General features: G+C 35.9%; 1 protein-coding gene across 7 annotated transcripts in view; it reads left to right on the top strand.

Annotated features, from left to right (window-relative positions):
- LOC125051513 (AF4/FMR2 family member 1) overlaps positions 1 to 15845 on the top strand; it is a 201447-nt gene that overhangs the window by 179584 nt on the left and 6018 nt on the right. For 4 of the 7 annotated variants that reach the window (XM_047651867.1, XM_047651864.1, XM_047651863.1 and 1 more), the window contains exons 10-20: positions 7892 to 7934; positions 8989 to 9063; positions 9388 to 9625; positions 10733 to 10861; positions 11080 to 11319; positions 11730 to 12564; positions 13250 to 13383; positions 13876 to 13997; positions 14332 to 14607; positions 15177 to 15282; positions 15512 to 15737. In XM_047651867.1, the coding sequence (XP_047507823.1) occupies positions 7892 to 7934; positions 8989 to 9063; positions 9388 to 9625; positions 10733 to 10861; positions 11080 to 11319; positions 11730 to 12564; positions 13250 to 13383; positions 13876 to 13997; positions 14332 to 14607; positions 15177 to 15282; positions 15512 to 15737 (2424 nt within the window). The remainder of the gene's footprint in view (positions 1 to 7891; positions 7935 to 8988; positions 9064 to 9387; positions 9626 to 10732; positions 10862 to 11079; positions 11320 to 11729; positions 12565 to 13249; positions 13384 to 13875; positions 13998 to 14331; positions 14608 to 15176; positions 15283 to 15511; positions 15738 to 15845) is intronic. The other 3 variants (XM_047651868.1, XM_047651865.1, XM_047651866.1) reach the window with 3 other exon arrangements.

Genomic DNA, 15845 nt, shown 5'->3' with positions numbered 1-15845 from the left:
TGTTGAATGATTTACTACAGTTTAAAGTTTAATCGGTTTCCGCTTGACTGGCTTTCTTGGTGAAATTTTGGAATGATACTTGGTAGTTTTTAATGTTTTGGAAGGTGTATTATTTTATTAATGTACTAGCTGCCCCCTCGAACTTCTCCTTAATCGGATTTTACTTAGCCTACCTTTTTAGTACATACCAACATGGAACATTTTGCGATGCTACCCCAGAGACTGTTCAGTTCTGTAATTTTTCTCTATATAAACCTCAGAGTTCAAGTTCTTAACTAACAAATAAAAAATAGGGATTGATTGTAGAGGGTAGATGAAAATTAAGGGTTGTGTGTATTTTTGTATGCTGTACCATAAAAAAAGTAAAAGCAAAAAAATTGTCCCAAAAATAAAAAATAAATTTGGGGTAGTCGATTCTCAGATTAACTGAATATGCATAAAAAATTCATAAGAATCGGTCGAGCCGTTTCGGAGGAGTATGGAAACGAACATTGTGACACGAGAATTTTATATTTATAGAGATATTATTTTAGAATGTTTTTTAGTAATGTTGTACTAAGCATTTAGTGTCGACATTTCTTTATCAAATTACTTGCGGTTACGTTACCGCAGAAACTCGTAAAATTTTGCATAGATTTTATTGCAAATAGAGTTCACAAATGACTGCGTGTTCCATTTATTACTTTATTTATGACCCAGAAATATACATTAACCTTGTGCTGTGCCATACAATGTACCGGATGAGGGGCGCCAGGTAATACAGCTAAATCTATTATCCACTAAATGGACAGTTCAACTAATAAACAATAAACATTTCTATTTGTTCGTATTGCAGCTATTAAAAGGGGACCGCCGACAGACGATGAAAAGAAACACAAAATACGTAAATTAAACAATAATTTTATCAATCTATTGTCGTCTCTAACACTTGCGATATAATGACGAAAATTAAGTGAAAATTTTAGAACAATGTGTTGTCCTGTGGTTGCTCGCTAACAAGTTATGTCAAGAGACGGGTTACACGCAACCCGAATAAGTTAAATGTACACTGTTCTAAGTACTGGGCTTGAATAACGCGCGCCTGTTTAATTTGGCGGGATGATATTAATTTCGGGGTAGTGATTTCGTCATGTCTGCGACCCTACTGTTTACATTCACGATGATAATAAAGTGGATGGTTTGATGCTGGTTCAATGGTTTTTGAATATTATGTAGGCTTTTTGAAAACAGGTATATTTTTCATAATACCTACGGATGATAATTTTTCATGTTAATTAATATTGATAATACTATTATTTTCTATTACATTTTTTTAATCAAATCAAAATACGTTTATTCAGTTTAGATGTGTCTTAGGGTATGCTTATGAATGTCAAAAACGTTTACAAAATTCGCAAAAGAGCAAGGCTACGCCATCCATTCGCAAAACTACCAGGAGGCCTTGTTCTGAGAAGAACGGGCAAGAAATTCAGCAAGTTTTACCCTGCCTCTACAATTAAAAATACGTATATGCGTTAGACATAGACATAGACATATCATTTATTACAAACAAAAACACACACACAAAGTAACAATAATAAATGAGATATATACATATTTTTTTCTTTTCCCATTCGGTTCGTTTCAATTATGTAATGCGTGTGGTGGATGTAATTAGCTCTGGCTCAGCATTATGCTGAGGGGCAGAATGTTCCACACCGCTGGTCATTCTTTAAATCGTTTCTCGCATAACCTTCAGTTCACAGGCTCCCTGCCCTGCGATTTTTTTTTACTAAAAACAAATAACACTCGCAATCGGCTATAGTATATAGCCATTAAGTTATTCAAGATCGAAGTCATCCCAATCTATATAATCAATCATTCACATACGTGAGTAGCATACGTCTCATGGTTCACATGGTGTGGACAGGTGTCCAGCAGGTGGTCTGTCGTCAAGGCACCTTGGCGTACTAGAGATTATACATAACTAATTTAGTACTAAAATACAACAAATATGTAGGAAAATTTAACAGTAGAACTTTAAAAGTGTCGATTCAAGATAGCGTTGATTTAATTTTAAAAATGTACCACCGATATCCATGTTTAATGTTTTCGTTAAGTAAATTACGATGCAATTACATTTATGATACCATGTTGAATCTTTTTAATTTAAACTTTGATTATAATTGATAGGGCTCGTAATGGTAGTAGAAATAGTTTTGTATTTAAGTATGTAACTGTTTTAAATAAATTGTTAACATTTTGTTGCATTACTCTAATTGTAATGGTTTAGCAAAATTTTGAGTTTTTAAAAACATTTTTTAATTTATATTTTTGTAAAGAAATATGGAAAAGTCATTTCTTAACTCGTTCTGCCGTTAATCGATGTTGTAATGAGGACTTGCTAATTGCAGTAATAAGACGTAGTGGCATTCAACACTCAGGAACATAGAAAAAATGTTTGCGAATATTCGGCGCGTGTAATTCGTCTTTACGTGAGGGTTTTTTTACTAATTAGTCTGGCTTATGTTATTTATTTATCGAAAGACTCTACAAACTTAGAGCCGCAGGTTTATTTAACCTTTTGAATTTCAAAAAATATATACGAAAGACGTTTTGAACAAGAAATATCTTCGGTTGTGAATCGTTAATTATTCGCCATATCCCTATTATTCAAATGCATGTCTAAATAGTGCATCAAAGCAACATGTCCGAACGCCGAACGGCGCGTGCGGTCAGTACACTCGCGCGCGTTGTTCAGACGCGACGCGGTCCTTGTCTTCTAAAACGACTACGCGACTGTACTAATCCCATGTGGATTTTAGGATTACGAAAAACATAGACAATTTTTTAAATTTATATTCAAATATTTCGATTATATTTAAACATATATTTTTACCGGTTTCGTAGAAGAGCTGTCTAGCGTACGTGCAAAGTGCGGGCGTCTCGAAAATCGATGAATCGCAAACATGTTGATGTGTGGATAATGAAGGGCCCATTCGACCCCCTCGTTTTGATGCAACAATGCCTGAGTACGGAGTGCCGGCACCCTCCCAGACTGCATTCCCATTGCGCTATTGATTGAAATATATTAATGAAAACTTATTCAGATGAAATTGAATATTGAATCGTGTTTGAATATTGTTACTCGTAGAATAACAAATCAAAGTTTACATATATATTTTATCGCACAGATCGAGCACTAAAGTTAATGCAATATCGTCAAATTTATTACACGTGAGATTCAAATTTACATAAATAAACAGATGTAAGTGGAAATCGCGTCTAATTATAGACCGGTCGCCCGACTGGTCGGAAGACGAATCGACACACGGGAAGTCGAGGCAGATTAAAAGAGGGGAAGTAGGGTTCTTTGTCACCACCTGTCAAAGGCAGTCTTGTCTTGAAAGCGCCGGCGCATCTGTCGCTGTTTCGCGCCAGAATTTGTGAATATTGTGTCGATATATGACGGCATATTATACTCCGTGATATCACCTACAATTTGTGTTCAAGTTTGGAGTATTGTGAGTGAAAATGTTGGGTTTGCTGACGTCAGAGTTTGGCTATCAGAATCGCTTGACGTTGTTACAGCAGCTGATAGAGTGCGGAGAGGTATTATTGGGGCAGGATTATGTGTACGGTATGTGAGATGAACTAATTACGAGCTATATTTAATATCGGGACATAGGTTATGAAGTGTGTGTTGGGTTTTATACACAAATGAAAATTCAAGAATATTTCTAATCAGTTAAAGTAAACCTCAAATATAATGTTTTGTCTATGTGTGTGTTATCGTAAATAAAGATATTTTACATTTTAAAATTTGGGGGCATTCAAGAATAACGTAAACAGATTTACTGCAATTTATCACCCCATTCCTCTTGTCAGCAAAAGTAAGCAAAGCTCTCCAAAATAGTACATAAACGTTTTAATTTTTTGTAGGAATCCTCGAAAATGCATTTCGTTTTCAAGCATATAGACGATGTGTGGGTAATATGTGTAAAAAAGTAAATAATTACTGTCCACGTAATCACCTAATAAGAAAAACAAGACGTAGAAAGATGATTCATTAATTTTGTAGCTTTAAAAGCAAAACATTTATCTCTGCCATATCTCTCATATGCTATCAAGACAGTTTTTTAAATAACTTATAAACGAGGTCTATCCACAACTGAGCGTTTAATAAAACACTGCCGCGCAATACCATGTGGAACTAGCTGCCCACTGAAGTATTTCCGAACCAATTCGACGTACCAATTCTTAAAAGGCAACGCACTTGCGAGCCTTCTGGCAATGTCCATGGGCGGCGGTATCACTTAACATCAGGTTTGTCCCCTGTTATGTATATAAACGCGAAGAAAATAAAAAGTGCACCGTGTCTGAATTTCGGTCTGGACACTGACTTTGTTGACTTTGTGTTCTTGTGTCATAAATCCTATTAATTAGCATGAATTTCGTTGCATATTTTTGGTTATCCGTGGTAGAAAAACAATTGAATTCTCACGATTGTCTGTAGTTTGACAGTTTCTATAGGTTGTCTGTTAAACAAGGAGGTGATATATTTATAGATAATAATTCAATTAGAAATATGTATTATCGAATTTTATTTATGCAATATACGTAAGATAATGCTAAGAATTTTTTGAAATTTAAACCTTAGTAGAGCATCGTAGTGTACATAGTTAATTATTTATTATTATTTTCAATACATTGTCTTTCACTGAGACATCATAGAACTAACTTAAGACTAATAAGTAATTTAACATAAGAAAGTGTCCAATAACACAACTTACAGTCTCTATTAATGGGAAGACAATCTGTTCTTGTGTTCTATTTCGTCACTTACCAATGTTTAGCACTTAAGAGTATCGTGCACTGATACCAATTAAAATGGTTGCTAATAGCTATAAGCTGTATAGCCTCGATGTTCATGTCATAAACAAACAAAATTTCCGCTTTATACAATTTCCTATAAAATAATTAGTGCTTTATGGTAAAGCCTTTAAATGAATATCTATTGTTCGCTCCTTTAAAAAACTAAAATCCGAAAAAAACGTTCGACGATTCTATGTATTTTTCTGATAAACTACACGTTAGTGTTACAATATGCTTCGTTAATATTAGAGTCGGTTTATTTTAAAGGGTTTTATGAATACTATATTTAGAAGCAATTGGTTGCGCAAGAGTTAACGTCTATCGTTATATTATAATTTTCTTGTGAAATTTCTTTACAATTAATTTGTATAGAACTTTTTGTTTTGTGTTGCTGACATTGATGTTATATTTAGTTAGTTTATATTATTTATATAGTTTTAGACACACATTTTTGCACAAGAATAAAATAAAAAAAACAGTGTGTTGATAACAATAAACTTAAACGATCGTGCAACGGCCTTATCGCCACTAAGCGATCTCTTCCAGACAACCCCAATTAAAGAAAACAGTAAAGAAAGCATTATGAAAAAGTGGGTTTAACTTACAATCACAATTTTTGTAGTCGGTTGCTGTATTCAAACGCTATATTTATCAACGTACTAAAGACTTTTCAGCAATTTTTTGTTTAATGTGAAATGAAATATGTTTAGGTGAGAATCAGGAAGAAGGTAAACGTTACCCTACTACTTACTACACACACCTTAAATCCAATGCGTTTTGGCATACAAAAGTGACGCCCAAGTCTCGTTTCTTCTAGAACCTATCTTTATATTTGCTTGTCTTTAGGTCACGTAAGCCATAAATCGTTAATAATGATGTCATGTACGCGTAAACAAAAGCCAATGACCTTTTTATAATTGTAAAAATTTTCCACAGCAGTCATTCAAAATCTCTTACATAACAATCAATGTGTGTTAATGCTTAATTTTTGCAGTTTAAGGTTGAATGTAATATTTATTGATTTAATATGTTAATTTTGATATAGTAGTATGTATAGAATAACAATGGAAAATGCTCTAGAAAGGATCATATTATGAATTAATGTCGAATTTTCGAAATAAATCTACGGGATTTATAGAGTATGTCAAATGGTTCTTGTATATAGAGTACTCGTTCTTATTTATTAAAACTATATCAGAGAGTTTAAATTCATTGTTATGATACTACAATATTATATGAAGTATACATATATATACTTTCTAGGTACATCGCAGCTTAAATACAAATTGACGGTGACGATAGAGTACTTTACAGCACTTACTTAGGTTAGGTTTTTTATTATGAATGATATAAAAAAAAAATATTTAAACTAAAAGTTATAAAAAAAATATTTTTTCTTTTGACTTAAAGATTTTGGTAATAAAACCAGAACAAAAGCTAGTTCTCACGTGGAGACGTCGCGTGAGGGGCAAAAACGGGAGGATTGCATTAGTAGCGGTAATGTTGGAGCGTCACGGTACAGCCTGGCAGGCGAATGATAAAAATTCATGGGATCAGGATTTATTATGATTTTTGTATGTATTGAGAAGGCCTCTAAGGTCGGTACAAAATTAAAATAAAACAATTAAGTACTTAGGTTTATCCATTCTGAAACAAACGGAAATTTTTCATATAATTAAAATCAATTTGGCAATTAAAACGTAAACAGAACTTGTTAATTGCAATGCCTTAGTTGTCTTTAGGTGGATGACCTCTTTCGCTCTGTCTATCAGCGACTTATTTCGGTTTAGATTTTCAGACCTAGACCCAAACCGTAATGGAATTTGTAGACTTTGATGTGGAGTTAATGAGATTTGGGAATGTTTTATTAAATCGCTGTATAAATCGAATACATGAATTTAATCAATTTATAACTGAATAACGTATGAGTCATGATTATGCGTCTGTTATAAGTAATTTTTGGGTTATTTTACTATAATACATATGTATATAAAATTCTCGTGTCACAATGTTCGTTCGTTCCCATACTCCTCCGAAACGGCTCGACCGATTCATATGAAACTTTTTGTATATATTACGTATTCCGTCTTTGGCTATATGTTTGAATGAATTTTGTAAAACGTTACTATGCGGGGTGGGGATTGAATTACGCGTTATTGTTAATATTATTTTCGACTTTCCAGTACTTTACACAACATAATGTTAACTTTTAGGTATAAAAAGTCACTAGGTGGTCAAGAAACGTTTTACTATACTTGGTTACAGTACTGAACTTGGGTACAGAAAAACGTGACGGCGCGTTACACGGGGGGGGGGGGGGGGGGGGGCTTTGTCAAAAATTGCGAGACGTAATACTTAAACGCTCTCTATAATATATATTATGTTATGTTAGTTGTAGGATTACGAAATAAATAAATAATTTCCCAGGAACCGTAACGCGTAAATCGCCATTTCCCTGATCAATCAAAACGCGCCTCTCAATGATCGTTCATTTGATGACGTTTGATGTTTCAGTATAGAAACTGAAAGGAAATAGATACCTCATATGTTATGATACAATTAAATATGTTACCCAGCTGTTAAATTTCCCTTTTAACCTTTGGTTAATGACCTTATGACATTTTAAATAACCTACATTTGTTATTTAAAATGCTTCGGCATCTTCGTTTGAAAGCCTCGCTATTGAAAGTCGTAAGGTTGTCGACCGAAATCGAATCTGTCCTATTCTTTATTTGAATTTGGAATTCGTTTGAACTGTGTGTGTTAGCTAAATATACTTAATAAAAATAACACTTTGTTTATGGTGAAGTTTTTTGGTGAGGTTCTGTAAGACTTTATAAATATACCTGTCTGTGGCCTTCAATACGAAACAATAATCGTTTATTCAGGAATCCTTATACCACTCCAGTTATACACCAGGTGCTCACAACTAAGCAGTAAAAAATGGAGTGAACATGTTGGATCTAAAGTCTAAAAGTTTTTTTTAATATACAATGCATTTTTATTGAGTCATTAAATATTGTTTCTTTTGTTTCAGGTTTGGACAGTCGGATATCCAACTCTAGGAATTCAGTTTCACCGTAAGTTTAATGTTATAAACATTTTATCTATTGATTTAATATTTAAGTTGCTGATAAGGTTTGCTATTCATATGATTAAGGCGTTAAGGATATATTATCAGAGTATTTATGTATTAGCAATACGGCGTTTTTTAATTATTTTGTTTTGTCGTAGATGTTTAAAATTTGAAAATTCATAAGAAATAATACGTACGCCGACGTAAAACATATTTGGATGCAATTGAGCTTTTGAGCTAAAATCAATCGCAATCGCTTGAAAGTTTTGCAGGCGTTAATTGTGTAATTAAGTTTTATTTGTGGTATGTTTCTTAGTATTCATCAAAATGTATGATTGACGTGAATGTATAGTAAACAGACGTTTTTAACATAACAACACTCAAATCAACTCCGTAACTCCATTTAATTCAACGTTTATTTATTAAACAGTTTATTATTTTTTAGCTTTTGTTAAGATAATATTTATAATTTTTAAATTCAAAATATAATCAAAACGGATTATACCATACGAAGAAAATTATGTACTTACAAAGACAATTTACTCATAATTTATTTGCGGTGTGTGTGCGAATGTGTAAGTGTGTGTGTGTGGGTATTTTTATGTCATCTTAATAATCAAGTCGAAATTAGTGCACTGTGGTTGGTTTGCCTTCTAATTAGAATGCAATTATTCTTCCCATATAACGATCACTCTCAATAACAGAAAATATATAACTTTAAATATGTGAGCACCATGTATCTACATAATAATTTAGCTGTTATCTGCTGTATTGTTTTTTACAACACCCCCAATAGGCGCACTATCTTATTTTAGTATAGTAGTTTTTTTAATTCTATGCACATGGTCTTCACATATAATTATTATCAAATCAATTTCTACAAAATATTGTCAAAACTATTTTAAAAGTATGGAGTTTCCTGCCCACTCTTCTCCATTTCAAACTATCTTTTGGAAGGGGCACTACTAACTAGAGTAATTTTATTCACTTGTAATTTTGACTTTCAAAAGTGCCTTTAATAAATTTCATCATTGTATCAAAGAAATTATTCTTTCCAGTGACGTAGTTAACAAGGACCTTGGTCTGTCAGAGAGTGATGATGAGGTCGCAGCCACCACCACCAGGCTAGAGCCGTAAGTTTTTCTAGATTTTAAATATTTTCAATTTTATTTTGGCGTTAATCGACAGAACATCCTGAGGAAACCGACATGTTTTAGACTCAAAAAGTCGACGGCGTGTGAAAGGCACTGGAGGCTGATCACCTACTTGCCTCTTAGATTTAAAAGTCATCATGAAACAGATTCAGAAATCTGAGGCCCAGACCTAAAGAGGTTGTAGCACCACTGATTTTATTAATAATCAACCGTCTTTCACATCATAACTCTTCTATCTACTTACATCCCGCCACCGTACCTACGCATTTTGAATTGCTTATGTCAATACTTTATACTTTTCAGAATCCTCTCACCGATACGCTCCGGTGGTAGTCCGAGTTCCGGCAGCGAATCTTCACCTTCGGACTCTGAGTCAGAGTCTTCCTCAGCTGAGTCCACGGCTCCAGCACCAGCCCCTGCCCCGGCGCCGCCACCCGCGCAGCGCCCCTCGTGGGGCCTTTCGAACTTCGCGCCTCCACCGCCGGAGCCTCCCGACCATCCGGATTTGACAAATGTACTGGCTGATGCGAAGGGAAAACCGGTGAGTAGATTTGTATAATACGCAGGAAGAAGTACCTTTTAATAATTAATCTGATTCAGAGCAGCTATTGTTATCAAATTGTCTGTACAGTGTACTAATTATTTTTAATTTTTTTGTCACATTCAGTATTTGAGAATAGGTCGTATACCTACTATTTTTATTAGCTGAGTAATTTGTGTTCATTTGTTTTATGATTTGGTATTTAAAAAAAAATCTCTTATTTCCATTCCTCTTCCAGGAACCACCAAATTTTTAATAGCTATAGATATTAGTTTATAAATAAGTACGCATAGTTTAATTGTTAAATACAATCCTTAGGCAATAATTGACGTTAATTGTAACAAACAAACTTAAAATGTTGTCAATAAATGTTTCGTAGAACTGGCACTAGGTTAATACCAAAAATGAAAGCTATTTATTTCTTAACAAAATAAAAGAACTTAATCCTAGTCAATCCTTAGTTGTTAGTACGAATTAATAAAATAAAATAAATAAAAATTGAATTATTTAACTTATGCAAACGCGCAGTTTTAGTACATATTAGCTTTCTCAGGTGTCTTGTTACTTGAGATAATCACTTCGCTGTATTGGATAGCTGAGTCAGCACAAAACCGATCTCAATGTGACGCGCCATTGTAAATCAGTACCAACCAAGCAGCGGTTTAGTGTTAATGGAACGCTATCGCTAATTTTTATCGCTAATTATCAAGTGAATCGGAAATTTCCATCGACATGGATGAGAATATCATTCAATTTCTTATTAATCTATTATATGACAGCAATAAAGATAAGGATATTCAAAGGAAATGGATCAAGTTAGCGGTTCTAAAGTCCAATTTGAGATCCGGACTGAGGTCCTTCGAGAATAGTTTGAATGATATCCCTTGCCGGGAAAGAAATAGGATTCTTCTTAAGTATTTTCGATTAAAGGACACGCTGTGGAGGGCTGTGGGGGCGATTCACGGCAATCTTACTTCGATGAGTGCCATTGAGGTTTTGAATTATAGAAATCTTTATACCCTTTAGACTTTAGATGCGATGGAGTAATATAAATGGATAAACTATAAGTAGGAATCGTATTTAAGCGATGGTATTTTGTATTTTCAGCAGAGTCCGATATCGGATCTGTCGGATTCCGAAGCATCGTCGCCATCTCCGGGGGTTAGACGTCGCAGGTCTCTTGCCAATCGCATCTCCACTGCATCTAGTGATGAAGAGACACCTCGACCAGTGCCGGTAATATACACTTATAGTATCATGTGTCTAAGTTATACAGTATATATCTGTTATAAGAATCATTATTATCTTACATTGTTTGTCAGACGGCTATACATAATTTGTTGGGATAACATTAAGAAGCTTTAATATATTGGTTATATTTTTTCAACTCTAAAATATTTCCTATCGCCTCGCCTATCTTTGAGGTTTATTTAAAATTCATATTCTACTTCCAGGTTCGACCACAAGCATCGCCAAGCGTGCCACCACCAATTCCAAGCGGTTCTCAAAGCACAGGGGTCAAACGTGGGCGGCCGCCCAAAGTGCGAACGTCGGAAGAACGACCGCCCAAGAAGAAACGCGGCCGCCCAAAGAAGACCCGCCCACAGTCGCCGGCTCCACCTGACAGTGAGCCGGAACCTGATCCTCCCGTACATCATGCTTTACAGGATACTAAGACGCATATCTTTCGTAAGGTGAGAACACAGCTTATACTACCGGTTCATCGCAGCATGATTTTTTTTAGGAAAACCTGCGTCTCTGCTGTTAGACGTTGCCGTGTTAGCCAGGATCAAAAGAATCTTAATGACCTTATTTTTTGCCTCACAAAAAAAATCAGTGGCGTTACAACCTCTTTTAGGTCTTGGCCTCAGATTTCTGAATCTGTTTCATGATCATTTTTTAATCTAATGGGCAAGTAGATGTTTTTTTTTGTTTTACCAAACGTACACTAATTTTTCTCGTATTTGTTGACTATGGGATCCCCCCTTTTTTGGTATATTTTAAGAGATTTATATTTTTTAGATTAATCAATCAAAATATAACAGTGTTCACTGTATTACATGATGAAACTGATAATTATTTTCTACTCTTCTTAATTTTTCAGGTTTTCACCCCTAAAAAGGGTGACGAGTGCGGAGGAAAAGGTGGCAAAGGGGGCAAAGGAAAAGGGGGCAAGGGTAAAGGTCAAGTGACGATAATCGAAGTGACGGCGCCCGAATCCGGGGCTGACGACGACGACCGCCACAGGGACCGCTCCACCGAAAGAAGGACCGAAGAAGCCATTGCCAGGGTCTCTCCTCCACAGGAATCAGAGACCTACACCAGAAGGCGAGACGCCGAGAGAAACGCTAATGAAAGGATACAAGGAGTTCCAATTGAAAGGCCGGACTATCGCCGCACCGAAGACAGACCGACTATAGAACGCACTTCGGTAGACCGCCTCCCAGACAGAATAACCAATGATCGGTTAGTCCCCGAGCGGATGCCTTCAGACAGGAGGTCCACGGATCGACTGCCCCCGGACAGACCGGATCGGAACGATCGCGCCCAGGAGAGATTATCGAACGACCGCTTCCAAGACAGAATATCCAACGATCGCCTCCAGGAAAGAATATCCACAGATCGACTCCAGGATAGAATTTCCACAGACCGCTTCCAAGAAAAACTCTCTTCCGACAGACTGCAAGAGAGATTATCAAATGATAGATTGTCGAACGATCTCATCTCCCCTGATCGTATGTCCGACAGGTCTTCAGACAGATTGTCGACGAGCGATCGAATGGATCGGAAATCGGGCGACAAAATGTCGATCGACCGGTCGAGCGATAAGTTGGATAGATTGTCGAGTGATAAAAAGATATCTGTGGACCGGGTGGAGAGGATCACGCCGGAGAGAGCAGAGGCCGACGTTGGATTTGTCCAGTGTCCAGTGCCTATAGGTGAGTAAATCAGTTATGACTCTTCCGTTCTACGCCCTTGATTTGAGAACTGGCACTAAATGTAAAGTTAGAAGCATTTCATATACATTTATTTTTTTTTTGACGATCATAAGTGTACATTGTGTTACCTATATGAATAAATGATTTTTAATGTTGAATAACCTCGTATGTCAAAAAACCATTTATTTTTTATTCTTAGACTCTTATGTCATTTAACTGGTATAATCATAAAGTAAGGACTTATTTATATTATTAATAAATAAGTCCTTTTTACCATCCAAAAATATGAACAAAAACACAGAATAATCTTTAAACATTGACGAAATTAAAAAAAAATCGTTTCCTGTAATGTTTGGTTCTCTGGCCATACGAGGTGATCATGCTACAGCGACGATATATATATATGGCCATAGGGCAGAATATGATAAATCCAATTTCATTACTTTATAGGACAAGCAATAAAATTATTAAGAAATCTCGAAGGCACTATTAAAATATGAAACACTTGATATATGAATGAATGTACTTATTATTGTCTGATCTATGACCACAGATAGATAATATATATAGTTTCACTATATCTTTATATATATGTACTTAAAGAACATTTACTTTGGGATGTGCAGATACTTATATATCATATAATCTTATTTCAATAAAAATTTAGAATCCCAATTTTCTTCAGTGTCGGAGCGTCGCAGTCGTTCCCGAGTACTAGTGAGTATTCCCTTGGGACGTCTCCGAGCTGAGCTGGTCCGTGCCTTGCGTACTCCGAGAAGACCTGGCCCAGCACCAGCGCAGGTCAACACACCTCTACAGGTAAATTATTACAGATAAACAATATATCTATATAATTTCAATAGGAATGGCTTTAGAAGATTCACTGGTCGAATATTTGTCACCGTATCCCACCTAACTAGAAGATCATTCCTTTAACGGTTAATTACGAAATAAATATCGACTTTATCGCCTTTACGACTTTGATGATGGGCGTGGCACATGCAAGAAAATCATTTCATTTCAATATTTGAATATTTAAAATCAGAGTGGCGCTACAACATTTTTAGTTCTCGGCCTCAGATTTCTGTATCTGTTTCATGATCATTTGTCAATCTAATAGGCAAGTGATCAGCCTCCGGTGCCTGACAACGACTGACGGGTCTAAGGCCACCCGGTTTCATCACGATGTTTTCCTTCACCGTTTCAGCGAATGTTAAATGCGCACATAGAAGGAAAATCCATTGGTGCACAGCAATTTTATAATTTCTTTTCCTTTATATCGGGCTATTATGTAAAAAGTAATTTCTCCAGAGCGAAGTAGCGGCGACGAACCACGAGCGGCCGACCCCGTGTCTGGGCCAGACTCCGATCTACTACTCGTACTTCGAACAGTTGCCCGCTGACGCGCTTTCCGATGAAGAGCGGGACCACAAGTTAGTAGACAAACATTTATAAAATACAAAAGTACATTTAATTTTGATGTTTTAACTATTTCTTTATCAGGCGATAAAAAAGATCCCTTATGTATTTATATAATTATAAGTAATCTTACAGCTAACATACATATTATAAAACAAAACAGACAATTCAGAAAGCCAAAACAGATTACATAGATAAACAATATATACGAAACAGAAAACAAATATGTACATTAATAGACAAAACTATATAAATAATACTTAATATTTCAAATCACCGCTTAAACAAAATCAGAGTCTTCCCTAGAGACGCAAAGACAAGAGAGTACTCAAAGACTAATATTTTCAGATACTACCTCGCGGAAGCAAAACGTCTCCGTTCAGCGGCGGAAAGCGAACAGCACGCTTTGCCACGCGTCATGCTGTACCTAGAGTCAGTGCTGTGTTTCGTTTTGACCGGACGCGTGCTGGAGCTGGAGTTGGACACCAAAAGAGCCTTCACAATATACCGGGAGACCATCGAGTATATCAAGTCCATACACTCGATGCCGCAGAGGATCAGGGCCGAAGCGAGGAAGAAGGGAGGGGAACCTCACTCTACTTTCAGCAAACTGGATATATTGAGGTAGAGTATGAGAAAGACTGGCTCACTCCGCGATAGACGCCGCCTGATATACATTATCCTTGTTTCGTATGATTGCCTTTTTTTAAATAAATAAATGAGTATTCTTCCATAATACGTCATCGATATAATACAAACATGCAAAATTATTCTTCATTATTTTTACAAATCTTACAGTAAACTGACTTATAACGCGGTAGACCCGGGCCGCGTTATAGGAAATCGCGTTGTAGTAGTATTCTCGCAAAATCGTTTTTTGATCAATTCAAAAACTAGGAACACAAATTTAATAAAGTTTAATTTTATAACACAATTGCAACTGGTGCAAAGGTACGCAAAACTAATTATGGACTTGACAAATCTTATAAATTTCACACTACAGAAATATAACTTGAGAAATCTCCGCGTTATATGGGGAAAATATCGAGAAAATATCATTATATTGAGGGCGGATATCGCGTTATACGAAAATGCGTTATACGGGGGATTACTGTATATCACATAAATTTGTGCATACTTACCCAACATTTAATGTATAATTAACATAAGTAAATAAATAAATACTCTTTCAGCCTGCGCGTGCAAGCCTTGCTGTATCTGCGCATGTTCAAGATGTACAATCGTGAAGTGAAGGAGTACTACAAGATCGTGCAAGAGTATCAACAAAAGGTCGGTAATGTAAGTGTAAATCTTTATTCACAGCTTTTATATGGATCTCAATTTTGATAAATATTTGAGTATTTTCTGGTGAAATTTATGATTCTTCTCCTCATATAGTGCCATCTCCTTTCGAAGTATGTCGATCATCATGACATACTTTAACTATTTATCGTCCTATCTATATTATATTATAATCTTTATTAATATTTTTCTAAAATTATGTCTCACAAATTCATAATTTCCACAGCCGGCCTGCGCCGAGTCGGTTTCCCCCCTGTCCCCGACCCCTTCCCCCGCGGGGTCAGTGGGTTCGGGCGGTTCGGCGTCGAGCGGGTACTGCTCCCTGGCGCACGCGGTTCCTGCGCACGCGCACAACGCCCTACTTCAGCTCACCAAGTACTACACGTTCCTGTACGTCGCGCACGATCTTTGGGAACAGGCCGATTGTTTGTGCCGGTTGAGGCCTAATCAAGGTTCGTAAAAACGAACTTCGACTTACCTTTTGGTTTATTAGAATTAAAAATTACGAATTTAGGAATCTCTTCTTTTCTTGTATGACAAAATATTTTTTTTTAATTATA

This window comes from Pieris napi, chromosome 8, assembly GCF_905475465.1.
Source record: "Pieris napi chromosome 8, ilPieNapi1.2, whole genome shotgun sequence".
NCBI classification, from domain to species: Eukaryota; Metazoa; Arthropoda; class Insecta; order Lepidoptera; family Pieridae; genus Pieris; species Pieris napi.
Note: the sequence above shows the minus strand (reverse complement) of the source record. Positions and strands in the feature narration are given on the sequence as shown.